At 34.1% G+C, this 27,260-nt stretch overlaps 2 protein-coding genes across 2 annotated transcripts in view; one reads left to right on the top strand and one right to left on the bottom strand.

The window, feature by feature from the left end:
- Positions 1 to 27,260, top strand: part of LOC130441738 (dynein axonemal heavy chain 1-like) — a 104,389-nt gene that overhangs the window by 25,293 nt on the left and 51,836 nt on the right. The window contains exons 19-28 of the mRNA XM_056775521.1: positions 1,728 to 1,860; positions 2,432 to 2,659; positions 2,727 to 2,924; positions 15,972 to 16,258; positions 16,325 to 16,503; positions 18,100 to 18,284; positions 19,616 to 19,854; positions 21,017 to 21,249; positions 22,573 to 22,683; positions 22,748 to 22,839. Coding sequence (XP_056631499.1) covers positions 1,728 to 1,860; positions 2,432 to 2,659; positions 2,727 to 2,924; positions 15,972 to 16,258; positions 16,325 to 16,503; positions 18,100 to 18,284; positions 19,616 to 19,854; positions 21,017 to 21,249; positions 22,573 to 22,683; positions 22,748 to 22,839 — 1,885 coding nt within the window. The remainder of the gene's footprint in view (positions 1 to 1,727; positions 1,861 to 2,431; positions 2,660 to 2,726; positions 2,925 to 15,971; positions 16,259 to 16,324; positions 16,504 to 18,099; positions 18,285 to 19,615; positions 19,855 to 21,016; positions 21,250 to 22,572; positions 22,684 to 22,747; positions 22,840 to 27,260) is intronic.
- LOC130441383 (uncharacterized) overlaps positions 23,195 to 27,260 on the bottom strand; it is a 54,046-nt gene continuing 49,980 nt past the window's right edge. Inside the window, exons 3-4 of the mRNA XM_056775043.1 lie at positions 26,489 to 26,591; positions 23,195 to 23,483 (exon numbers count right to left, since the gene is read on the bottom strand). Of these exons, the coding sequence (XP_056631021.1) occupies positions 23,246 to 23,483; positions 26,489 to 26,591 (341 nt within the window). The 3' untranslated portion in view covers positions 23,195 to 23,245. The remainder of the gene's footprint in view (positions 23,484 to 26,488; positions 26,592 to 27,260) is intronic.

Here is a 27,260-nt window from a genome sequence, read left to right as displayed (position 1 = left end):
TTTAACCATCCACCGTATTTACCACATCTGGCTACTTTTTCCTATTTCCTAGCCTTAAAGTTTCACTAGCACCTCAGTTTTCAAACAACCCTCGTATATATTATTAAAATAAATGAAAGATGTAATTGCTGTAATTTATAGGATGATAGTTGATATTTTGAAGAATATAATATATCAATGACGTATAATACATTCAAATACTAAGAATTTACCTAAAGTTTATATTGTAGACAAGAAATTCAATTAACAAAAAAAATAACGAAGAGTTTACGTCATTTATTCTCTCATAAGTATGTTAGTGATGAAAAATTATATATTAATTCTATGATATACAGTAGGAAATATTGGAATGTAACAAAAAGCTCATATTTACTACATATATTTATGTAAATTAACTTCTATGAAATTTTATTCACCAAATTAGATCGTGTACAACAAAATTGGTAAATATTTTGTAAAAATTTCTATATCAAGTTTCATTATTGTGAAGAATTCAAAAAGTAAGGTCAACATTCATTATAAAAAGTAAACAATTTAACTCCAACAAGTATGCTTAGCGCAAGCGCATCCGCCATGTTAAAAAGTTATTATGAAATGAATATGAAAATTTTGGGCACTTTTTATAAATACGGCTAATATCCGTGTAGTTAATTGAAAAATTGCACAAAGTACTTACAGTTTTCTCCTGTGATCACTGAAGCATATAAGCAATGTCCTTTTAAAACACTGTTCGGTACAAAGTTTTTGATAGATTGATAGTTGTAAACATAAAGAACAAAGCTAAACAATAATATACGCGAAAATATCTGTTTCTAATGCCAAACGAGCATAAACAATAAATTTGTTTAAAATCTAATCTATTCTCGTTAAAACTATACAATCTATTGAAACCGAAAAACTTTTTATTAAATTCTTAGTCCGAAGTCGTTAAAAAAACGGCAGCCATGAATACTTTACAGTTGTGAACGAATACATTTAGCACTTGTTACTCGAAAATAATCCTTACGGCACTTATACAAAGATACGTAAATTGAATCACCGACCGGCAAACGTTGACGCAAGCGAAATCATGTGCGAACTTAGAAACAAAATGCACTTGTTTGATTTCAACCTATATTTTGATTTAATTTGTTAGGCGCCAATTTAAGAGTTTTCAACCATGGATCACGGGGAATTATTATTATTATATTAACCGATAAATTGTTAATTATTACTTGTTTTATTTCTATTTTCTTTATAAACATATAAAGTGCTCGAAAAACATGGTGGAAGTTGGGGCATGCGCTGAATAAATTTTGATATGTACCGTGAAGTATTAAACCACAACCATGCAATTCTATTATTAAATTGCATTTTATTAATCATAAGTAAATACACAATTTTTTTATTCGCTACATTGTCTTTAATATATATGATTATTAATAAAATTTGTTTTAATGTCAAAACAAAATATTCAATCTAATTTACCATATTGACTTTATGTCGGTATAACAGTCAACTGTATTGGGAAATAGTAATTAATATGCATAAATTCAATTGTTTTTTACTTTTTAATAATAGATGGTGGTTTTGCAATTATGAAATAATCAACGTAGTTAAAATAATGAAGTTCGGGGCATTTTACATAAATGATATTATGATACTAAAAACAATATCACCTCATAATTTTATTAAAAGAGAAAACAGGTTTTCAAATTTTAATAGTTACGAATATAATTCCCTTCCAGGCAATGGATGTATTTAGAACCTATATTCACTAGTGAGGATATAACCAAGCAGTTACCTGTCGAAAGTAAAAAATATAATTCGATGGAGAGAACGTGGAAAAGAATTATGAGAAGCGCTCTCGATTGTCCACAGGTACAGGATGTGTTTCGAAATAATATAAAGAACATGAGAAATTGATTTTACCCACATTATTCAATTAATTAACGAATACGTTAGAGTTATTTCGAAGGATTTCTCTTTTTTATTTGTATTGTTTAAAGTTTTAATGTCACCTGTCAATTCGTTTTCGATCACATTCTTTCGTATAAACTTTGCTAATTAAATTTAACGTTTATCTGTCACATGTTGTTAGCTGCAGTCACGTGATTATAGGACGCCATTTTTTTCGAGCTGCATTCTTCTAATTTTTAAATCACTCAACATAGTCGTCCCGTACTGAATTTTAAAAAGGGGTTTAAATTCAATATTTAATAATTAAATAATTATGGAGGTGTATGAATCGGTAGTATACGGGGTGTTTAGCTATATAGACGTTATTAGAATTAATTTTTACGCATTATTATTAATATAGTGGTGGTTTTGAACGATTTGTTATTAAATAGTTTTTCAAAGTTATAATAATTTGTTTGTTGAAATGTTTTGGAGGATTTCAGATGAAAATTTTTTCGATTTCAGTTCAATTAACAATTATTTCGTATTGTAGATAATCGAATATTGCGGCAACCGACCACTTTTAGAGGTCTTACGAGACGCCAATCATATATTACAAGTAGTCCAGAAAGGTCTTTCCGAATATTTGGAAGTCAAACGTATGATATTCCCTAGATTGTTCTTTCTCAGCGACGACGAACTGCTGGAGATTCTATCTCAAGCTAGAAATCCGTTGGCCGTACAACCCCATCTTAAAAAATGTTTCGAAAATATTGCGATGGTAAAGAAATTTCGTTTAATACCAAAAAAAAATTGTTTAACTTCTGATTTTCGGGGGGTGGGTTTAGTTAACTTTCGAAGAAGATTTACGTATCACGCAAATGTTTTCGGCCGAAGAAGAATGCGTCGATCTGGAACCGACTTTATACCCGACTGGAAACGTGGAAAATTGGTTGGTTGTGGTTGAAAATTCGATGAAAAATACGGTTAGAACTCAGTTGGGAAAATCCCTCCAGGATCTACCTCTCAAATCGAGAAAAGAATGGGTGAGAATAGCTTCACTGCTTATTTTTATTTGTTCTAATTATTTTGCGATAGTTTGTATAAACATTGGAATGTCAATATATTATTTGTTTGTTTACAAATGAAGCCGGTTTTCCACGCGACCGCGTGATTAATTCAAATTCTATTTGTGTAAACACGTGGGCGGCATCGGCGTGTAATAATCTTTGATGTACGTTCCCTAATTAAATGCACTCTCGAAATTCAATAATCTTGTAGTGGAAAAATTTAGAGTAGAGCTGTCGACTAGAGAAAATTATACATTATACAATTAGTCCAGGAGCTAGATTCAAATTCGGTGCAAGAAACTGGAAATGGATCCAAGAAAAATTCGTATTTCTTGATATAAAACTGATGAAGGATTTCGAAACGTTTAGGATGATAAACGTTAAAGACTATTCAAATGGTGAAGATACAGCTGAAGCGTTTCTTAGAGGCAGAATCCTACGAATGTTTTTTATGTTTAAACATCCAGATTTGAGCGTCTATTAAAGGCAGAATCCTACGAATGTTTTTTATGTTTGAAGATCCAGATCTAAGCGTCTATTAAAGGCAGAATCCTACGAATGTTTTTTATGTTTGAACATCCAGATTTAAGCGTCTATTAAAGGCAGAATCCTACGAATGTTTTTTATGTTTGAAGATCCAGATTTAAGCGTCTATTAAAGGCAGAATCCTACGAATGTTTTTTATGTTTGAACATCCAGATTTGAGCGTCTATTAAAGGCAGAATCCTACGAATGTTTTTTATGTTTGAAGATCCAGATTTAAGCGTCTATTAAAGGCAGAATCCTGCGAATGTTTTTTATGTTTGAACATCCAGATTTGAGCGTCTATTAAAGGCAGAATCCTACGAATGTTTTTTATGTTTGAAGATCCAGATTTAAGCGTCTATTAAAGGCAGAATCCTACGAATGTTTTTTATGTTTGAACATCCAGATTTGAGCGTCTATTAAAGGCAGAATCCTACGAATGTTTTTTATGTTTGAACATCCAGATTTGAGCGTCTATTAAAGGCAGAATCCTACGAATGTTTTTTATGTTTGAACATCCAGATTTAAGCGTCTATTAAAGGCAGAATCCTACGAATGTTTTTTATGTTTGAACATCCAGATTTAAGCGTCTATTAAAGGCAGAATCCTACGAATGTTTTTTATGTTTGAACGTCCAGATTTAAGCGTCTATTAAAGGCAGAATCCTACGAATGTTTTTTATGTTTGAAGATCCAGATCTAAGCGTCTATTAAAGGCAGAATCCTACGAATGTTTTTTATGTTTGAAGATCCAGATCTAAGCGTCTATTAAAGGCAGAATCCTACGAATGTTTTTTATGTTTGAACATCCAGATTTAAGCGTCTATTAAAGGCAGAATCCTACGAATGTTTTTTATGTTTGAAGATCCAGATCTAAGCGTCTATTAAAGGCAGAATCCTACGAATGTTTTTTATGTTTGAACATCCAGATTTAAGCGTCTATTAAAGGCAGAATCCTACGAATGTTTTTTATGTTTGAACATCCAGATTTAAGCGTCTATTAAAGGCAGAATCCTACGAATGTTTTTTATGTTTGAACATCCAAATTTAAGCGTCTATTAAAGGCATAATCCTACGAATGTTTTTTATGTTTGAACATCCAGATTTAAGCGTCTATTAAAGGCAGAATCCTACGAATGTTTTTTATGTTTGAACATCCAGATTTAAGCGTCTATTAAAGGCAGAATCCTACGAATGTTTTTTATGTTTGAAGATCCAGATTTAAGCATCTATTAAAGGCAGAATCCTACGAATGTTTTTTATGTTTGAACATCCAGATTTGAGCGTCTATTAAAGGCAGAATCCTACGAATGTTTTTTATGTTTGAACATCCAGATTTAAGCGTCTATTAAAGGCAGAATCCTACGAATGTTTTTTATGTTTGAAGATCCAGATTTAAGCGTCTATTAAAGGCAGAATCCTACGAATGTTTTTTATGTTTGAACATCCAGATTTGAGCGTCTATTAAAGGCAGAATCCTACGAATGTTTTTTATGTTTGAAGATCCAGATTTGAGCGTCTATTAAAGGCATAATCCTACGAATGTTTTTTATGTTTGAACATCCAGATTTAAGCGTCTATTAAAGGCAGAATCCTACGAATGTTTTTTATGTTTGAACATCCAGATTTAAGCGTCTATTAAAGGCAGAATCCTACGAATGTTTTTTATGTTTGAAGATCCAGATTTAAGCATCTATTAAAGGCAGAATCCTACGAATGTTTTTTATGTTTGAACATCCAGATTTGAGCGTCTATTAAAGGCAGAATCCTACGAATGTTTTTTATGTTTGAACATCCAGATTTAAGCGTCTATTAAAGGCAGAATCCTACGAATGTTTTTTATGTTTGAACATACAGATTTGAGCGTCTATTAAAGGCAGAATCCTACGAATGTTTTTTATGTTTGAACATCCAGATTTGAGCGTCTATTAAAGGCAGAATCCTTCGAATGTTTTTTATGTTTGAACATCCAGATTTAAGCGTCTATTAAAGGCAGAATCCTACGAATGTTTTTTATGTTTGAACATCCAGATTTAAGCGTCTATTAAAGGCAGAATCCTACGAATGTTTTTTATGTTTGAACATCCAGATTTAAGCGTCTATTAAAGGCAGAATCCTACGAATGTTTTTTATGTTTGAACATCCAGATTTGAGCGTCTATTAAAGGCAGAATCCTACGAATGTTTTTTATGTTTGAACATCCAGATTTAAGCGTCTATTAAAGGCAGAATCCTTCGAATGTTTTTTATGTTTGAACATCCAGATTTAAGCGTCTATTAAAGGCAGAATCCTACGAATGTTTTTTATGTTTGAACATCCAGATTTAAGCGTCTATTAAAGGCAGAATCCTACGAATGTTTTTTATGTTTGAAGATCCAGATCTAAGCGTCTATTAAAGGCAGAATCCTACGAATGTTTTTTATGTTTGAACATCCAGATTTAAGCGTCTATTAAAGGCAGAATCCTACGAATGTTTTTTATGTTTGAACATCCAGATTTAAGCGTCTATTAAAGGCAGAATCCTACGAATGTTTTTTATGTTTGAACATCCAGATTTAAGCGTCTATTAAAGGCAGAATCCTACGAATGTTTTTTATGTTTGAAGATCCAGATTTAAGCGTCTATTAAAGGCAGAATCCTACGAATGTTTTTTATGTTTGAACATCCAGATTTGAGCGTCTATTAAAGGCAGAATCCTACGAATGTTTTTTATGTTTGAAGATCCAGATCTAAGCGTCTATTAAAGGCAGAATCCTACGAATGTTTTTTATGTTTGAACATCCAGATTTAAGCGTCTATTAAAGGCAGAATCCTACGAATGTTTTTTATGTTTGAAGATCCAGATTTAAGCGTCTATTAAAGGCAGAATCCTACGAATGTTTTTTATGTTTGAACATCCAGATTTGAGCGTCTATTAAAGGCAGAATCCTACGAATGTTTTTTATGTTTGAACATCCAGATTTAAGCGTCTATTAAAGGCAGAATCCTGCGAATGTTTTTTATGTTTGAACATCCAGATTTGAGCGTCTATTAAAGGCAGAATCCTACGAATGTTTTTTATGTTTGAAGATCCAGATTTAAGCGTCTATTAAAGGCAGAATCCTACGAATGTTTTTTATGTTTGAACATCCAGATTTGAGCGTCTATTAAAGGCAGAATCCTACGAATGTTTTTTATGTTTGAACATCCAGATTTGAGCGTCTATTAAAGGCAGAATCCTACGAATGTTTTTTATGTTTGAACATCCAGATTTAAGCGTCTATTAAAGGCAGAATCCTACGAATGTTTTTTATGTTTGAACATCCAGATTTAAGCGTCTATTAAAGGCAGAATCCTACGAATGTTTTTTATGTTTGAACGTCCAGATTTAAGCGTCTATTAAAGGCAGAATCCTACGAATGTTTTTTATGTTTGAAGATCCAGATCTAAGCGTCTATTAAAGGCAGAATCCTACGAATGTTTTTTATGTTTGAAGATCCAGATCTAAGCGTCTATTAAAGGCAGAATCCTACGAATGTTTTTTATGTTTGAACATCCAGATTTAAGCGTCTATTAAAGGCAGAATCCTACAAATGTTTTTTATGTTTGAAGATCCAGATCTAAGCGTCTATTAAAGGCAGAATCCTACGAATGTTTTTTATGTTTGAACATCCAGATTTAAGCGTCTATTAAAGGCAGAATCCTACGAATGTTTTTTATGTTTGAACATCCAGATTTAAGCGTCTATTAAAGGCAGAATCCTACGAATGTTTTTTATGTTTGAACATCCAAATTTAAGCGTCTATTAAAGGCATAATCCTACGAATGTTTTTTATGTTTGAACATCCAGATTTAAGCGTCTATTAAAGGCAGAATCCTACGAATGTTTTTTATGTTTGAACATCCAGATTTAAGCGTCTATTAAAGGCAGAATCCTACGAATGTTTTTTATGTTTGAAGATCCAGATTTAAGCATCTATTAAAGGCAGAATCCTACGAATGTTTTTTATGTTTGAACATCCAGATTTGAGCGTCTATTAAAGGCAGAATCCTACGAATGTTTTTTATGTTTGAACATCCAGATTTAAGCGTCTATTAAAGGCAGAATCCTACGAATGTTTTTTATGTTTGAAGATCCAGATTTAAGCGTCTATTAAAGGCAGAATCCTACGAATGTTTTTTATGTTTGAACATCCAGATTTGAGCGTCTATTAAAGGCAGAATCCTACGAATGTTTTTTATGTTTGAACATCCAGATTTGAGCGTCTATTAAAGGCAGAATCCTACGAATGTTTTTTATGTTTGAAGATCCAGATTTAAGCGTCTATTAAAGGCAGAATCCTACGAATGTTTTTTATGTTTGAAGATCCAGATTTGAGCGTCTATTAAAGGCATAATCCTACGAATGTTTTTTATGTTTGAACATCCAGATTTAAGCGTCTATTAAAGGCAGAATCCTACGAATGTTTTTTATGTTTGAACATCCAGATTTAAGCGTCTATTAAAGGCAGAATCCTACGAATGTTTTTTATGTTTGAAGATCCAGATTTAAGCATCTATTAAAGGCAGAATCCTACGAATGTTTTTTATGTTTGAACATCCAGATTTGAGCGTCTATTAAAGGCAGAATCCTACGAATGTTTTTTATGTTTGAACATCCAGATTTAAGCGTCTATTAAAGGCAGAATCCTACGAATGTTTTTTATGTTTGAACATCCAGATTTGAGCGTCTATTAAAGGCAGAATCCTACGAATGTTTTTTATGTTTGAACATCCAGATTTGAGCGTCTATTAAAGGCAGAATCCTTCGAATGTTTTTTATGTTTGAACATCCAGATTTAAGCGTCTATTAAAGGCAGAATCCTACGAATGTTTTTTATGTTTGAACATCCAGATTTAAGCGTCTATTAAAGGCAGTATCCTACGAATGTTTTTTATGTTTGAACATCCAGATTTAAGCGTCTATTAAAGGCAGAATCCTACGAATGTTTTTTATGTTTGAACATCCAGATTTGAGCGTCTATTAAAGGCAGAATCCTACGAATGTTTTTTATGTTTGAACATCCAGATTTAAGCGTCTATTAAAGGCAGAATCCTTCGAATGTTTTTTATGTTTGAACATCCAGATTTAAGCGTCTATTAAAGGCAGAATCCTACGAATGTTTTTTATGTTTGAACATCCAGATTTAAGCGTCTATTAAAGGCAGAATCCTACGAATGTTTTTTATGTTTGAAGATCCAGATCTAAGCGTCTATTAAAGGCAGAATCCTACGAATGTTTTTTATGTTTGAACATCCAGATTTAAGCGTCTATTAAAGGCAGAATCCTACGAATGTTTTTTATGTTTGAACATCCAGATTTAAGCGTCTATTAAAGGCAGAATCCTACGAATGTTTTTTATGTTTGAACATCCAGATTTGAGCGTCTATTAAAGGCAGAATCCTACGAATGTTTTTTATATTTGAAGATCCAGATTTAAGCGTCTATTGAAGGCAGAATCCTACGAATGTTTTTTATGTTTGAACATCCAGATTTAAGCGTCTATTAAAGGCAGAATCCTACGAATGTTTTTTATGTTTAAAGATCCAGATTTAAGCGTCTTCTAAAGGCAGAATCCTACGAATATTTTTTATGTTTGAAGATCCAGCTGAAGTTTTATTCATGGTGTTGACTTGACTGTGACGAAACGTAGCATTTTGTGAATTTTATTCAATTGATTACTTGAAATTTTGTCTTTTTTATGTTGACATTGATTCCCATAAGTCGACTGTGTATGCCAACTAAGTCCGGGTGTCTTTGGAGGTCATTGAAGTTATCTAGTATCAAATTATGTCATCGGTATGTCGTCAATGGTAGAAATGTTTGTTATTTATTTTGAAAATAATGGAAACTATCCGAAACCGTTCAATATGAATATCACGAACGATTCCAGAAATTTCAACTGTGTTTTAATGTTTTTCTTGTTTTCGAATAATGGAAAGTTTCTGTTACGAAATACCTTCGACGTAAGAGAAAATTATGAAAATATTTTGGCTTTAGAGCAATTTGTTTCTGTGTGATTACGAAGGAAAATACCTCGAGATACTTTTCAAAATATTACTTTCCAGAGTTGATTGTAGAAGTTATGTTTTGTTTCTGTTCGCTTCTTATAACAATAATTTGAATTTTATATATATTAATTTCAACCTTCTCGAAAGGTGATTTCGAGAACTTTTTGAAATTTGTTTAAATTTCCATAAAATTAACAAATCATTTGTAAATTATATGGAAATCAATTTCTGACGATCTTTTTTTCGATAACGATGCTAGAGAAAGCAAAAACAAGTTGAAAGTCATCCGACAGCAATTTTACTTCGAGAAAAATTTATTTACATTGAAACGAAAAAACAGTTTCTTTCAATAACCGATAACAAACAATAAATAGCTTTCCGTCTGATATTGATTTATTCAATGATAAACTTTTTTGAAAAAATTCCATTCGCCTAGAAAACTGAGCTACGAGGGATTATTGAATGCAAGTAAAAATAAGATTTATTAGGACGAGATTTTCGATTCGTTTTCTTCAAATTTCACCAATCAGCATAACTGTGTGTACTGGAACGACTAGAATCCTTAAGTCTTCATCTAAAACCTACCTGGAATGTGTTTGTGTGAGCAGGTATCCATGCGGGAGGTCACATGGATCCATACTGTCCAAATGGACAACGATCCAACACCCGCAAACATCCTTCATTCCATACAAAATGGAGTGGCCCGCTCGCTCACCTGTCCTGACGCCATGTGATTTGTTTCTGTTACTTCCGTCCTCCGGACTGCAATTGAAGAATTCGGAAACGCCGGACCTACATCTCCGTTGAGTTACATCGCCTTAACTGCATTGGTCAAGATGGACATCAATTATTGTATAAATTCATCTCAGTTTGACTAAATTCAATGGATTTTTTTTTGGAAAATCGAATCCGTAAAATTTTATTCACGAAACGATAAAAACTTGAACAAAAAACACTTTTTATTGCATGGTTTTTTTCATAAAATGAGTTGATGTTTACAAACGAATTTTTTGAAAATTTTCAGTTTCGAGTTTATCTATCGGTTAATATGAATACGATTATTATGAATGTCGGTAATTTTTGAAACAGAAGAAACCTGAAATTAAGAACGTTTGAAAAGCACAACCTGTTATATAGAACTTTCTACTAGATTAATTTTTTGTTTGAAAATTTTTTTTCCATGTCAATTGCCTTGATAAAGTCGATCGGTTGGATAATCCACGTACCTGTTTTGCGCGCTCTTTCCATGATCTACGGTGATTCGCTTTGTAGTTCTGACAGTCTAAAACACCGGCGTGTTTAACTAATCAATTAAACCTTATCTTGATTGATCTACTACAATTTAATTGATTGAAAATTGAAATTCCATGCTGTTATGGTGAAATATATCAGTTGAAATAAATTAAAAAATGTGTGTCGTCATTTAGAAAGCATTCAATAACAATAACTGTTTTCTTTTTATTCCGAAAAGCTTGCACTGTTGCCAATTTTCAACATTTGTCACACTTTTGAAGACGGTGATCCAGCTTTTGTATTCCCGAGTCGAAGCGTACTCTTGGAGCGTGTTCTATCGAAGTATGGGGGATGGGGATTAACAGTACAACCAAATTTCGTCAGAAGATTTTGTGGAATCGAACATTTTCGTGAAAAAGCACTACTCAGTCTTCAGTCGTCATCTCTGGCGATTGTGGATTGATTAATGGTTAATGTATCACGATATCTGTCTGAATTTCTTGTTTTTGCCAGGTAGCATTAAATTTTACCCAAACACAGTCAATTGCCGTTGATTCTTCACTTGTGTACTGTACAGTTGTGATATTTACCCTAGCACCTTTGCGCGAAGCTGTAGCTCATTGGAAACTTTACTTTGGGTGGTTGAGCAATTTGATACCAATTCGTTTCTGTTTCTATCTTGATCTTATAAGTCCATTTAACATTTGGGAATTTGACGCCACTTGTATTATCCTTGACGTCTAACCATTGTTAGTTCTTATTACTAGATGGATTTGAGTCTGTAGATTACGTCTATGCGACTAAATGCTATTACAGAAGCTTGTCCAATAATCAATAGCTAAAAATCGACGGCATAATTAACCGTATTACATCTTGTAGACCGTCGATGCCAAACTCAGATTTATAGTTTTTAGTTAATGCATCAAGTCGCGTCTCTAGAAGGAAATTGTTAACTTTGATGTGTCTCATAAGGATCGTGATGAAAATTTATTGTGATATGCTCGAAATTGACACTAAAAACTCCGTTTCGTGGTTTAAATATTCTGTTTTATGGCATCCTGGTGATGCCAACAATGATAATAGTGTGAATTTATGAAATTATCATATTTCATTCAGTTTTAAATGAATGTACAAAGCTATCAATCAATCCGACGTTGTGATGTGCTCGATAATCGAATCTAGAAACTCCCTTTCATGGTTTTAACATTCCATTTCAAGGTATCCTGGTTATCCTGGTAGGGATAATGGTCCGAATTTATGAAATTATCATATTTTCATTAGTTTTAAATGGATGTACACAGTTTTAAATAAATCCGACGTTGAGATATCTCGAAGATCGAGTCTAGAAACTTCGCTTCGTAATTTAAATATTCCATTTCAAGGTATCCTGGTTATCCTGGTAGGGATAATGGTCCGAATTTATGAAATTATCATATTTTCATTAGTTTTAAATGGATGTACACAGTTTTAAATAAATCCGATGTTGAGATATCTCGAAGATCGAGTCTAGAAACTCCGCTTCGTAATTTAAATATTCCATTTCAAGGTATCCTGGTTATCCTGATAGGGATAATGGTCCGAATTTATGAAATTATCATATTTTCATTAGTTTTAAATGGATGTACACAGTTTTAAATAAATCCGACGTTGAGATATCTCGAAGATCGAGTCTAGAAACTCCGCTTCGTAATTTAAATATTCCATTTCAAGGTATCCTGGTTATCCTGGTAGGGATAATGGTCCGAATTTATGAAATTATCATATTTTCATTAGTTTTAAATGGATGTACACAGTTTTAAATAAATCCGACGTTGAGATATCTCGAAGATCGAGTCTAGAAACTCCGCTTCGTAATTTAAATATTCCATTTCAAGGTATCCTGGTTATCCTGGTAGGGATAATGGTCCGAATTTATGAAATTATCATATTTTCATTAGTTTTAAATGGATGTACACAGTTTTAAATAAATCCGACGTTGAGATATCTCGAAGATCGAGTCTAGAAACTCCGTTTCGTAGTTTAAATATTCCATTTCAAGGTATCCTGGTTATCCTGGTAGGGATAATGGTCCGAATTTATGAAATTATCATATTTTCATTAGTTTTAAATGGATGTACACAGTTTTAAATAAATCCGACGTTGAGATATCTCGAAGATCGAGTCTAGAAACTCCGCTTCGTAGTTTAAATATTCCATTTCAAGGTATCCTGGTTATCCTGGTAGGGATAATGGTCCGAATTTATGAAATTATCATATTTTCATTAGTTTTAAATGGATGTACACAGTTTTAAATAAATCCGACGTTGAGATATCTCGAAGATCGAGTCTAGAAACTCCGCTTCGTAATTTAAATATTCCATTTCAAGGTATCCTGGTTATCCTGGTAGGGATAATGGTCCGAATTTATGAAATTATCATATTTTCATTAGTTTTAAATGGATGTACACAGTTTTAAATAAATCCGACGTTGAGATATCTCGAAGATCGAGTCTAGAAACTCCGCTTCGTAATTTAAATATTCCATTTCAAGGTATCCTGGTTATCCTGGTAGGGATAATGGTCCGAATTTATGAAATTATCATATTTTCATTAGTTTTAAATGGATGTACACAGTTTTAAATAAATCCGACGTTGAGATATCTCGAAGATCGAGTCTAGAAACTCCGTTTCGTAGTTTAAATATTCCATTTCAAGGTATCCTGGTTATCCTGGTAGGGATAATGGTCCGAATTTATGAAATTATCATATTTTCATTAGTTTTAAATGGATGTACACAGTTTTAAATAAATCCGACGTTGAGATATCTCGAAGATCGAGTCTAGAAACTCCGCTTCGTAATTTAAATATTCCATTTCAAGGTATCCTGGTTATCCTGGTAGGGATAATGGTCCGAATTTATGAAATTATCATATTTTCATTAGTTTTAAATGGATGTACACAGTTTTAAATAAATCCGACGTTGAGATATCTCGAAGATCGAGTCTAGAAACTCCGTTTCGTAGTTTAAATATTCCATTTCAAGGTATCCTGGTTATCCTGGTAGGGATAATGGTCCGAATTTATGAAATTATCATATTTTCATTAGTTTTAAATGGATGTACACAGTTTTAAATAAATCCGACGTTGAGATATCTCGAAGATCGAGTCTAGAAACTCCGCTTCGTAATTTAAATATTCCATTTCAAGGTATCCTGGTTATCCTGGTAGGGATAATGGTCCGAATTTATGAAATTATCATATTTTCATTAGTTTTAAATGGATGTACACAGTTTTAAATAAATCCGACGTTGAGATATCTCGAAGATCGAGTCTAGAAACTCCGCTTCGTAATTTAAATATTCCATTTCAAGGTATCCTGGTTATCCTGGTAGGGATAATGGTCCGAATTTATGAAATTATCATATTTTCATTAGTTTTAAATGGATGTACACAGTTTTAAATAAATCCGACGTTGAGATATCTCGAAGATCGAGTCTAGAAACTCCGTTTCGTAGTTTAAATATTCCATTTCAAGGTATCCTGGTTATCCTGGTAGGGATAATGGTCCGAATTTATGAAATTATCATATTTTCATTAGTTTTAAATGGATGTACACAGTTTTAAATAAATCCGACGTTGAGATATCTCGAAGATCGAGTCTAGAAACTCCGTTTCGTAGTTTAAATATTCCATTTCAAGGTATCCTGGTTATCCTGGTAGGGATAATGGTCCGAATTTATGAAATTATCATATTTTCATTAGTTTTAAATGGATGTACACAGTTTTAAATAAATCCGACGTTGAGATATCTCGAAGATCGAGTCTAGAAACTCCGCTTCGTAATTTAAATATTCCATTTCAAGGTATCCTGGTTATCCTGGTAGGGATAATGGTCCGAATTTATGAAATTATCATATTTTCATTAGTTTTAAATGGATGTACACAGTTTTAAATAAATCCGACGTTGAGATATCTCGAAGATCGAGTCTAGAAACTCCGCTTCGTAATTTAAATATTCCATTTCAAGGTATCCTGGTTATCCTGGTAGGGATAATGGTCCGAATTTATGAAATTATCATATTTTCATTAGTTTTAAATGGATGTACACAGTTTTAAATAAATCCGACGTTGAGATATCTCGAAGATCGAGTCTAGAAACTCCGCTTCGTAATTTAAATATTCCATTTCAAGGTATCCTGGTTATCCTGGTAGGGATAATGGTCCGAATTTATGAAATTATCATATTTTCATTAGTTTTAAATGGATGTACACAGTTTTAAATAAATCCGACGTTGAGATATCTCGAAGATCGAGTCTAGAAACTCCGCTTCGTAATTTAAATATTCCATTTCAAGGTATCCTGGTTATCCTGGTAGGGATAATGGTCCGAATTTATGAAATTATGGTGGTTTTATCAATTTTTTATGGATTTAGAAAGTTTTTAATTAATCAAACGTTGTAATATGTTCAAATATACAGTTTAAAGATTCCGTTTCATGGTATACTGGTGATGCTGGCAACGATAATGGTATGAATTTATGAAATTACCACTTTTTTAAGTTCTAAGTCGTCGAAATTTGAGTTTAACTATAAATATATACAAAATGAGACTTGATACACTTAGAATTTGTATTTGGAGTGCGACCCTGGTAGATCCAATATATTCCTACAACATTTCCAAATATAAATAAATGAAAATTGTCATAAAAAATCTTCTCAACATACTGATTCCATTAATGTGAGATAAATATTCAAACAAACGTTCTTTTAAATAAAAAATATATTTCGTAAACAAGATGAAAATAAAAAAAAACTGTTTTCACCCTGATGAATGATGAATATTATGACGATATATAAAAAGAATTTATCCATTTATTTTATTTACTAACTGTCATTTTAAACGACGAATCATGAAATTACTTACGAGCTGAAAGCCTGTCTATCAAAATTGATTTATTTCAATATTTTATTGTAAACTATGATACTATTCTACAATATAACCTCAAAAACTCCTGGTAAATCTTCGTAATTCTTTTACACTACTTCCTAATGCTTTCCAAGGTAATTTGTCGCTTCTATGTGAGGTTTAATTAAACTCCGAGGAATGTGTACAGATAAATAAAATGCGTAGATATCCCATAGAAATTGTATTACTACAGACAGGGCCGTACCCAGGAACATTTGAAATAATAAAAATCGTATTTCGCGTTTTATCTTTCTTAATTTCGACTGCCGTTCCATGTTTGTTTTTCTTTAGGTGCTTCAATGGCCCGGCCAAGTGGTCATAGCTTGTAGTCAAACCTTTTGGACGGCCGGTGTTGAAAAGGGTATATTAGAAAATGAATTGAATAAATTTTTTACTGAAACGATGTTGGTCAATCTGGATGACCTGCGAAGTTTGGTGAAAGGCAAACTTACGTTCGTCCAAAGGGAAATTCTATCTGCCCTTATTGTAATCGAGGTACATTCCAGGGACGTAACGCAAAATTTGATCGATTTAAAAATCGAAAACGCCAACGATTTCGATTGGATAAGTCAATTAAGGTATGTACGTTAAAACTCATTCTATCTAGTTTTAACATCAACTCTATGGTATTTACGTGATTGCAGATATTATTGGGTTGAAGAGCAGATGAAAGTTCGGGCTGTGAATGCGGAATTTTCGTACGGGTACGAATATCTGGGTAACAGCGGACGTTTGGTGATAACTCCTTTGACAGATAGGTGTTATTTGACCTTGACTGGGGCTCTTCATCTCAAATTCGGAGGTGCTCCTGCAGGACCAGCAGGTATTTTACACTCTTTATAATCGTGGAGACAATTAATAAACATTGTCTCTACGTTCTCAATTTATTTACACAACAAACACTACAAACTTCTAGAACAAACAAAACACAACAAATAAATACTTTCTCAGAAATTATTTAAAAGAAACACTGAGAATAAACCGTCTGCTGTAAAAAAGGCGCGTCCACCATTTCTGAAAAGTAGATGAAAGGCGCCGCGCGAATACGCCTAATTTTAAAATTCCGTTGTAGCTGAACAGCCAGTTGTAATGATTTAGCCCGATATCAAAATTTCCAACATTCATATTTACGATGAAAAATTCTCGTACTTACACATTTCTTAAGATATCTCGGAAAAGATGAAAGATATCGATATCGGGATCACGTTTGGATTACTTTTTTCCCTGAAGCTGTAATACCGAAGTTCCAACCGGACACCGTGGGCATCACGGACGATCTTGAATGCCGTTGGTTGCATGCGAAACCGCAGCAAACTTCACAACTTCCCTAAAGATATCAAAGGGTTCAAGCCGAAGCACCTGATTGGCTTCTCAAAGGACATTGGCCCCTGGTAACTTCTAGTAGGGCACGACGGGCCTATCTGAAGGTCTACGTGCCCAACGGCCCCTTGGGGGCGCAATATTACTATGAACTATGTTTACCCATAGTTTGAAGTGGAATTCGGTCATTGTAGATTTTTCTGTTTATTCTCCATTTCTGCCAATTAAAAACATGAACGGCGACAATTGGAAATAAAAAAAACTTATTACTTAACACAAAACGAAAACTTGCTCATTTTCCAATGTTTCATTGAAATATGTTAATTGTTTTACCTGCGACATTGTTTTAACCGAACGCGTTTAGTTATTGATTGAATTTGTAGCTAGATTCACAAATTATATAATTAGAAATTTTCCTTTAAGAAAAAATGAATCAATATCAATTTTTTTTCTATACAAACTACGAGCTCTGAAAGTTATTTACATTTTTCGACGTGGTTAACCCGAAGAAAATGAAAATATCTCACTTATAAGCGGAATTTTGAGGTTAAGAAGCAAGAAAAAGTCACTGGCGGTCAGATCTAGTGAATACGACGACATAAAAGACAGGTTAGTACGAGGATGTGTCAGGTGAAGTGACCTTCAAACTGAACGGTACGATCAATCGGCAAAACTGCGTGTACGACCAGAATCCTCACATCTTCATTGAAGAAGACGAAAGATCTCGTGGGTCCGTACTTCTTTGAAGGTCGCATGACGGACCAGAGTTATTGACGGACCAGAGTTATCCGGAAATGCTCGAAGATTGACGTGACCCAATGAACGACGATCCAAGCGGGATGGAGCTTAAAGTTCATTTTCGAGAATTCGTTGAGTTCGTGACCTGATTTTTTCTTGAGGGTCCTTCGAGTTGACCGCTTTTTTGCAAGAAGACCACGCACCATTCCCGAACTGCAATCGAAGAAGAATTTGGAACTCTTCGCGGACATATTGACATGCTTCGCCGGACCGGATGCGTTGGTCAAGATGGACATCAATTTGAAAACTTTCAGTAACCATTTTTCGATGTTGTATTTTCTAAAAATTATATTATTTAAAGGCACTGGTAAAACGGAAACGACCAAAGATTTAGCGAAGGCCTTCGCCATACAATGTGTAGTATTCAACTGTTCCGATCAATTGGATTTCATGGCCATGGGGAAATTCTTCAAAGGTTTAGCGAGCTCGGGAGCTTGGGCTTGTTTCGATGAGTTCAATAGAATCGACATCGAAGTTTTGTCAGTGGTAAATAAAATTTATCATTCAAATATTTATTTTTAATGATTATTTTCACGATTTCGACACATGGATGACCATAATCCAGTCCAGAATTCTCTCCATCGTGTAAGCGGCCTTCTTTCTGGTTTGCTCATTGCGTCTACTACCTTCCAATCTCTTTATAAGTTTGTTCGATCTATATTCTGCTTGACCTCCTGTAACAAATTGAGGGTCCTACTCTTCTTTTCCCCCCTTTTACTTCCTTAAGCTATTTTTTACGTAAAAAGCAAGCACAAGATTATTCAATTCTAGTAGGTCGAGTGGTGTCTACCGTGTGAAGATGCCTTTAACTTCTGTAGGGAAAAACGTGCCTTGGTAGCTGTTTCCACAGACCTGCACATCTCCAAAAGAAGGAATCCAAATAAATCGACTCTTCTGGGCATCTGTAGACGAACTCGGTGCTCATGTCTGCTTGTCGAGTACTTGGTGCAAATGGTACTCTAGGTGGGATTGAGCTAGACACCTCGGAGGAGGTTCTGCTACTAGTAAATCAAAATCTGATTAACTAGCTTTCAGCTGTTCAAGTTTCTGCTCACTTCTGGATCGTCTAAAAGTCGAATTGATCTTTTCTGTATTGAATCGAGCATATTCAGGATATGCTTGAGATCCGAGCTCCAAATGTGCGTGCCTTATTCCAAATAAGCGCCCAGTATAGCCTTGAGTTCTTAGAGAAGATTTCAAGTGGTTGTGGAGCTGCTTTAGCTTCAAACTTCAGCATCTAACATGCGAATTTGCTGCGTTGGTGATATTTTGTGTTCGGACAAGACAAAATTCCGAGCTGCAGTACCAGTTTTCTGGTAACGGATCCTAACCATCTTGTTCTTCATGTTCCAAATATTTGTATCATTTGCATATCTCCAGTTACCTTCTGCGATTTTTATACTCAAATCTTTTCTTTCTGTTGAAATTCCCTCTTCGCCATTTTGGTCATCATTATCTTCTTATTTTTCGTGTGTATCTTCTTCACTGCCATCTCATAGTTGAGTTATTCGACAATATCTTGCTTATCTGACATCGACGCGACTTGCAAAAGATCTATTTTGAGTCAAGTGTATATCTGGCAATCATTTTCAACCAAATCTCCTCCACATAGAAAAATTTTATCTATATAATGAATGTTTCCACGTTTGTGATCGAATTTTAAGTACCCGGGGCGAATATTTTCCGCCAAGGGACACAATCTGACGTTAAGTTTTTAACGAGTCACAATAAAAATCGTGCATAACGGTCGAACTAATATCTGTAGTTATTTTGTAACGAATAGAAGTACCCATCTCTATATATTTTCTATCGCGTAGGTCGCTCAACAAATAACAACGATACAAAAAGCTCAACAGGCCCGTTTGGAATCGTTCTTTTTCGAAGGAACGGAAATCGCTTTGAAAGATTCTTGCGCCGTTTTCATCACAATGAATCCCGGTTACGCCGGAAGAACAGAATTACCGGATAACCTCAAAGCTCTATTTAGACCAGTATCTATGATGGTGCCGGATTATACGTTGATAGCGGAAATTTCTTTATTCTCTTTCGGTTTTGGGTAAGTAACAAAAGGAGCGTTATCAGACTTTAATGCTATTGAAATTCATTTAGAACTGTATACGAGGTGTTTTGGAAAATATAGTAAACGGATACATTTAATTTAAGTAGGGTTGGGACAAATTGGAGCCAGTTACGAGAGTTGTGTTTGTAGTCGATGAATATATTATTGAAATTTTGCTCCTAATTGATATAAGGTAGCGGAAAAACTTAAAAATGTCAAAAATATGTCGATTTTTATGAAATTTTTCTCGATAAATCGTCTAGGTCTCGTTTTATAGAAAATATTACCTTGAAAGGTATTTGGAAGTCTCTTGATCGATTTAAAAAATGGAAAAAGAGGCCGTTCCAAGAAGTACCTGACCTCATCTTGAGATGGTGATAGTTGCTTGAAAAATACCATGGAAATCGAGCAAAAAAGGCCGCATTTGGCTAAGAATAAAGTGTTGTTTCACCTGCTCACACATATGTTAGTGCAATGGTCAAAATTAGTTTGAATTGCTACTTCACGCACCCTATTCGTCAGATTTAGCCCTTTCGGATTATTTACTGTTCCCAGACTTGAAAAAATAGCATAGAATTCACAGTATATTGCATTTTTTCAAGGTTTTATTAAGTTTCAAACTTCCCAAATCAGGATGTTCGACTTCCTCCTGGACCTTTGGCCTTTTATATCTTCCTTCAAGGTCCAAGACTCAACTCCATAGAACAGGGCAGAAAATACGTACCATTTCAGCGTTTGATTGTGACTATTCAAGGCGGTTACTCCAAAATGTCTTTGTCTTCTGAGTGAAGTTTTTCTGTGAAATTTCCTGCCATTTTGAACTGCGGAATCCACTCGGTTAACGAAAGATCATCGTCGGTTAGGTTAAGTTAGGTTAGGTTTTCACTTTATCAGTCGCAGAATTGGTAAAGAGTGTCGTTTATTTGTGGGTATCACTTCTTTCCAGGCTCCAGATAAGAAATTTACTGCTTGAGGCATATCACATTCTGGTGTATTGGCTGTAGAAAGAAACGTCAGTCCTTGTTTGTGTACCTCGTGGTTCCTTTATTGCGTTTCTTCATGCGATTTTTCCGTTTTTTTTTCATAATAATTTGACATAAATTCGTCTAAGGATCATTTTTTCCCAAAACATGTTATGGTATTGATCAAAATTTTTCAGTAACGCTAAGAATTTAGCGAACAAAATCACAACAACGTTCAAATTGAGTTCGGAGCAATTGAGTAGTCAAGATCATTACGATTTTGGAATGCGAGCAGTTAAGACGGTCATAGCCGTAGCCGGTAATTTGAAACGGGAACACCCCGATATGGACGAACGACAAATTGTATTGAGAGCCCTTTTGGACGTCAACGTTCCCAAATTTTTGAAAGACGATTTAAAACTATTCAGCGGTAAGTTTACGGAAACTGATTTTTTAAAACTAGTCAGCGGTAAGTTTACGGAAACTGATTTTTTTTAAAACTACGCAGCGGTAAGTTTACAGAAATTGTTTTTATTATATTATTCAACGGTAAGTTTACGGAAACTGATTCTTTAAAAAGCATTCAGCGATAAGTTTACGGAAACTGATTTGTTTTAAAACTACGCAGCGGTAAGTTTACGGAAATTGTTTTTTTTTAAAACTACGCAGCGGTAAGTTTACAGAAATTGTTTTTATTATATTATTCAACGGTAAGTTTACGGAAACTGATTCTTTAAAAAGCATTCAGCGATAAGTTTACGGAAACTGATTTGTTTTAAAACTACGCAGCGGTAAGTTTACGGAAATTGTTTTTTTTTAAAACTACGCAGCGGTAAGTTTACAGAAATTGTTTTTATTATATTATTCAACGGTAAGTTTACGGAAACTGATTCTTTAAAAAGCATTCAGCGATAAGTTTACGGAAACTGATTTTTTTTAAAACTACGCAGCGGTAAGTTTACGGAAATTGTTTTTTTTTAAAACTACGCAGCGGTAAGTTTACGGAAATTGTTTTTATTATATTATTCAACGGTAAGTTTACGGAAACTGATTCTTTAAAAAGCATTCAGCGATAAGTTTACGGAAACTGATTCTTTAAAAAGTATTCAGCGGTAAGTTTACGGAAACTGATTTTTTTAAAAATTATTCAGCGGTAAGTTTACGAAAACTGTTTTTTTTTTTAAATATTCAGCTGTAAGTTTACGGAAACTGGTTTTTTTAAGACTACTCAGCGGTAAGTTTACGGAAACTGATTTTTTTAAAAATTATTCAGCGGTAAGTTTACGAAAACTGATTTTTTTAAAACTAGTCAGCGGTAAATTTACGGAAATTTTTTTTTTAAATTATTCAGCGGGAAGATTACGTAAACTGATTTTTTAAAAAATTATTCCGCGATAAGTTTACGGAAACTGATGTTTTAAAACTATTTAACGGTAAGTTTACTGAGCGATTGTCAAATATGGGGGTATCCAACGCGATTAAATCTTTCTGGCAGCCAAATGTTCATGCAATATTGAATGTATGCGAGTGAAACTAATGCCCAAGTATGTCTCATTCTCACAGTATGTCATATGACGATCTTGTAATATCAGTTTATGTACCGCATCGAAGCTGATTTTTGGACGACCTAACACGGTGGCTCTATATGGTGTTTCATTACCAAAAATCGAAGCGATTTGATCGGCGCACTGCAGTTGGTTTAGAAATAAGTCTTTTTTATTCATTTGTTGTACCAAATATTTTTCCTTTCAAGGCATAGTATCGGATTTGTTTCCTCGAATGGTCGAAGAGGAAGTAGATTATGGAAATCTGGAAAAATCTATAAGAGCTTCATCGATTGCTCTCGGTTTACAAGACGTGAACGGTAAGATTTCAATTTCCAGTTTATTCCGTTATCGTTGTTGTTTTTTTCCAAATTTTCCTTTCAGAATACGTGAAAAAAGTCATCCAGTTGTACGAAACTACCGTAGTTCGACACGGATTAATGTTGGTAGGTCCGACAGGATCAGGAAAGACGATGGTAAGTTTGATCTTTAACCTCACATTCAGCGGTATTTACTAGAAGAAATTATTTCGAGAAAACTGTGTATGACAAATGACAGATGTCAAAATACTGTTGACATTTCTCCTCCATGGAACAAAAATCAAATTTTTTCAGCATTAACTTGAAGGGATACTAACAAATAACGTTGTAGACTGTTTTTCTTAGGCCACTCGGTATTTTCATTTGAATTTTGGGTGTTCGTAAAAAAAATTCGACAAAAAGTGTAAATATTTATAGAACTAAAATTTGTCTTTCAAAAGAACTTTCATCATAAATGATTCTGACAGGGAATTTGAGTTGACACATTTTGGGAAAATAAACAAAACAAAAATTTATTTTTGTACATTTATTTTCGTATCATACAATTTCCAAAAAAACCATTTCACAATTGGAAGCCCGGAGTTCTATTTGGGAAACAAAAAAGTTTTTTGAAAATATCACTGACGAATGTCTTTAAGCACATTCTGAAGGCTTTTCCGCACATGGTGTATAACAAAAAATTAATACTGAAATTGGTGTAGTATAAAATCATAGCGAATTGTTGGAGACACTCGAAATAAATACGAAAGAATCTTATTTCAGCTATACCTTCGAAGTAGACGCAAAGCCTTACCAAATAGCTGCAAAAAAAAATTTTTTACAGTCGCGCGTACTTTTTTCGAGGCGTGTCCATAAAATAAGGTTTCCAATGAATTTTCACAATGAAAAATATGTTTATTGACATTGTTGTACATAATTCATGTATATTCAGGTCATTTGACGTCTACTTTTGTCAGATATTGTCGATTAACAATCCATTAAAGTCTATTGATGTTTTTTGACGTCGATTGAAATCGATTCATGCCGATTCGTGTATATTCAGTTCATTTGGCGTCTACTTTTGTCAGAAATTGTCGATTAACAATTCATTAAAGTCTATTGATGTTTTTTGACGTCGATTGAAATCGATTCATGCCGATTCGTGTATATTCAGTTCATTTGGCGTCTACTTTTGTCAGATATTGTCGATTAACAATCCATTAAAGTCTATTGATGTTTTTTGACGTCGATTGAAATCGATTCATGCCGATTCGTGTATATTCAGTTCATTTGGCGTCTACTTTTGTCAGATATTGTCGATTAACAATCCATTAAAGTCTATTGATGTTTTTTGACGTCGATTGAAATCGATTCATGCCGATTCGTGTATATTCAGTTCATTTGGCGTCTACTTTTGTCAGATATTGTCGATTAACAATCCATTAAAGTCTATTGATGTTTTTTGACGTCGATTGAAATCGATTCATGTCGATTCGTGTATATTCAGTTCATTTGGCGTCTACTTTTGTCAGATATTGTCGATTAACAATCCATTAAAGTCTATTGATGTTTTTTGACGTCGATTGAAATCGATTCATGCCGATTCGTGTATATTCAGTTCATTTGGCGTCTACTTTTGTCAGATATTGTCGATTAACAATCCATTAAAGTCTATTGATGTTTTTTGACGTCGATTGAAATCGATTCATGCCGATTCGTGTATATTCAGTTCATTTGGCGTCTACTTTTGTCAGAAATTGTCGATTAACAATTCATTAAAGTCTATTGATGTTTTTTGACGTCGATTGAAATCGATTCATGTCGATTCGTGTATATTCAGTTCATTTGGCGTCTACTTTTGTCAGATATTGTCGATTAACAATCCATTAAAGTCTATTGATGTTTTTTGACGTCGATTGAAATCGATTCATGTCGATTCGTGTATATTCAGTTCATTTGGCGTCTACTTTTGTCAGATATTGTCGATTAACAATCCATTAAAGTCTATTGATGTTTTTTGACGTCGATTGAAATCGATTCATGCCGATTCGTGTATATTCAGTTCATTTGGCGTCTACTTTTGTCAGATATTGTCGATTAACAATCCATTGAAGCCGATTGATGTATTTTGACGTCGATTGAAATCGAATCGCGTCCGGCAGTGTGCGTATGCGCGTTGTCGTGATGGAAACTCACTCCATTTGTAAGCATGCTTCTCCTTTTGTTTTGAATCGCGCGTTGAAGGCCCTTCAGCGTCTGACAGTTGAGATCCGCATAAACATGTCATTTCCCAGAAGATACTCGCCATCACTTTGCTGGCAGATATAATTTGATCCAACTTCTTCGATTTCGGCGAGGTGGATGTCTCCACCGACTGGGTGTCTCTTTTGGATCCGGTGTCAGAAAATGGATTCTGGTCTTGTCTCTAATTACAACACTGTTCAAAAATCTGTTTCGTAGACATGAAGAAATTCGCTAGTCGCTTCCACACGTTGCCGTTTATTAGCAAATCCTGAGCGGTCTCCCAAAATAAACTGGATTCAGGATTTGTTGACATCAATCATCGTTTCGACGAGATTTCTAATGTTCATCTTTGGACACGAACGTTTTTGGCGCACAAAAAATGAATTCCATGGCGTAATTCGTACGTGGCACGAGAATCAACTAAAATATTTATCTACCATGACAAGAATGAACGTTATTATCATTCGCAGCTCCTAGGGAACCTTGTTTTATGGACTACTACCCTCGCATACATAGTGTTAGATGAAAAAAAAGTTTTTCATACTTTATTTCGTTAAATTTAATGGAATTATCCATGAAAACGAAAACTAATAAATGAACCTCAAATATAAACCAGAATTTTTTAATAAATGCGCGAAAAATTTAGTGTCGTAATAGTGATTGGACTAGATGCTAGGCTGATACGTTAACGAAGCATAAAGAACAGCCGGGATCACGTAACCTCACTTTTTAGTGTACTTATAACCACGAGCGAGTAGGATGTACAAGCGTCGAATGTAAAATCCATGGAAATTTATATGAGGGCTTCTTCAAGATTCAACAGTTCCCGAAAAGATCGAAAAGTGATGACCGATTTGCCACACGCGCGACGCCTCAGAACAAGTTTTTCCGAAAAACTCAGTTTGGGAGATCTACGTAGTACTGTACGCGAATTGAGCACCGGCGTAAGTACTATTTAGTGAACCGCGAAATTTCAGCCGAGACTTTTGAATTTTGAGCTGAAATTTACCACAGATGAGACTTGGATAGACCAGTTTACTGCGGGTCTATACATTGGAGGTAAAAGACGCGGCAGTTGAAGCGAAAGTTACAATGTCAGCGGTGAAGGGAAACGTAGATACGAAAATAGTAAACGCAGTATTACAGTAACCGTCTAAGAAACACGTCGAAACTTGTCTACAGATCAAAACGACGAGATATTTCAATCCGTATAGCGATATTGCTGTAAGATAATGTCGACCGTATACAGCTCGGCTTACAATGGAAACTTCGATCGAATTGGGCTAAAAAACACCCTCCTTACAGTCCAGAATTGCCCTCATGTGATTATTATTTATTTGGGTTGTTTAATAGAGGTACTAGGCGAACGGCGATTAGAAAGTAGGTTGTCTAGAGCGCAAGGGAGACTATTCAGTAAAACTGTAAGAAATTTCAGCTTAATAATAAAATTTTTTAAATCCAAATATATTCCGGTTTATATTTGAACCACCTACGTGATTAAATTGAAATTGGTATTCGAATAGATATAATTAAATGGATAATAAAGTAGAAAATTTCGTAAGTATCAGGTATATATACTAACCTTGGTAAATTTAAAGCTATAAACACCGAAGATATTATTAACAACATCCTGTTTATGCTGTTTTGGCTACAAGACGTGCCGTGCTTTATCCGTTTCTCGTAAACTGAAACAAAGTTACCCTTAAAACTTCCCTGTTTACCTGATATTATTCTTAAATAAACGCCGATTCATAAACTTGACTGATGACGTTTGACGTTTGACAACCTAATCATAAATTTGACGTTTACTTAAAAATTTTCCGGTTTTTATGGACAATAACGAAGAGTTTTTTTTTATTGGAGGCATACGGATGTGATTGAATCTTTTCTATAACTGTGAATGGTTTTATGCATTTCAATGTTTATTAATTTAACAGCAAACGTCAACGGTAAACGGAAGGTCAGGTTTAATCGATTTTAGTAGAAATATCGATTCGAATCTTACATATTGAATAATTTAGATGTTACTTTTGGAAGACACTGTATACTACAATCGAAATATAGGAAAAAAACATGAAAAACCCCTTAGAAAGTGCGTAATTTGTACACAACAAATTTTTATTTTTTAATTACATTTAAGATAAACTGAGTTGTAAGTTTTTTGAAATATGATATACGTGGTGAGGTCCATAAGTACTTGGCGAATGACATGATGCAAGACGCAATCGAAAACATGCGCAGACGCCGATTATTTCTCGCACTTACAACTGGATTTCTTTGTTTACCTTGGGAGTGTTTTGAAATGGGTTCAAATTGCATGTTTTGGAATGAAAAAAAAAATGTTTAGACAATTG

Source organism: Diorhabda sublineata, chromosome 3 (genome assembly GCF_026230105.1).
Source record: "Diorhabda sublineata isolate icDioSubl1.1 chromosome 3, icDioSubl1.1, whole genome shotgun sequence".
Taxonomy (NCBI): Eukaryota; Metazoa; Arthropoda; class Insecta; order Coleoptera; family Chrysomelidae; genus Diorhabda; species Diorhabda sublineata.
The sequence above is the reverse complement of the archived record's forward strand: the minus strand, read 5'-3'. Positions and strand labels throughout refer to the sequence as shown.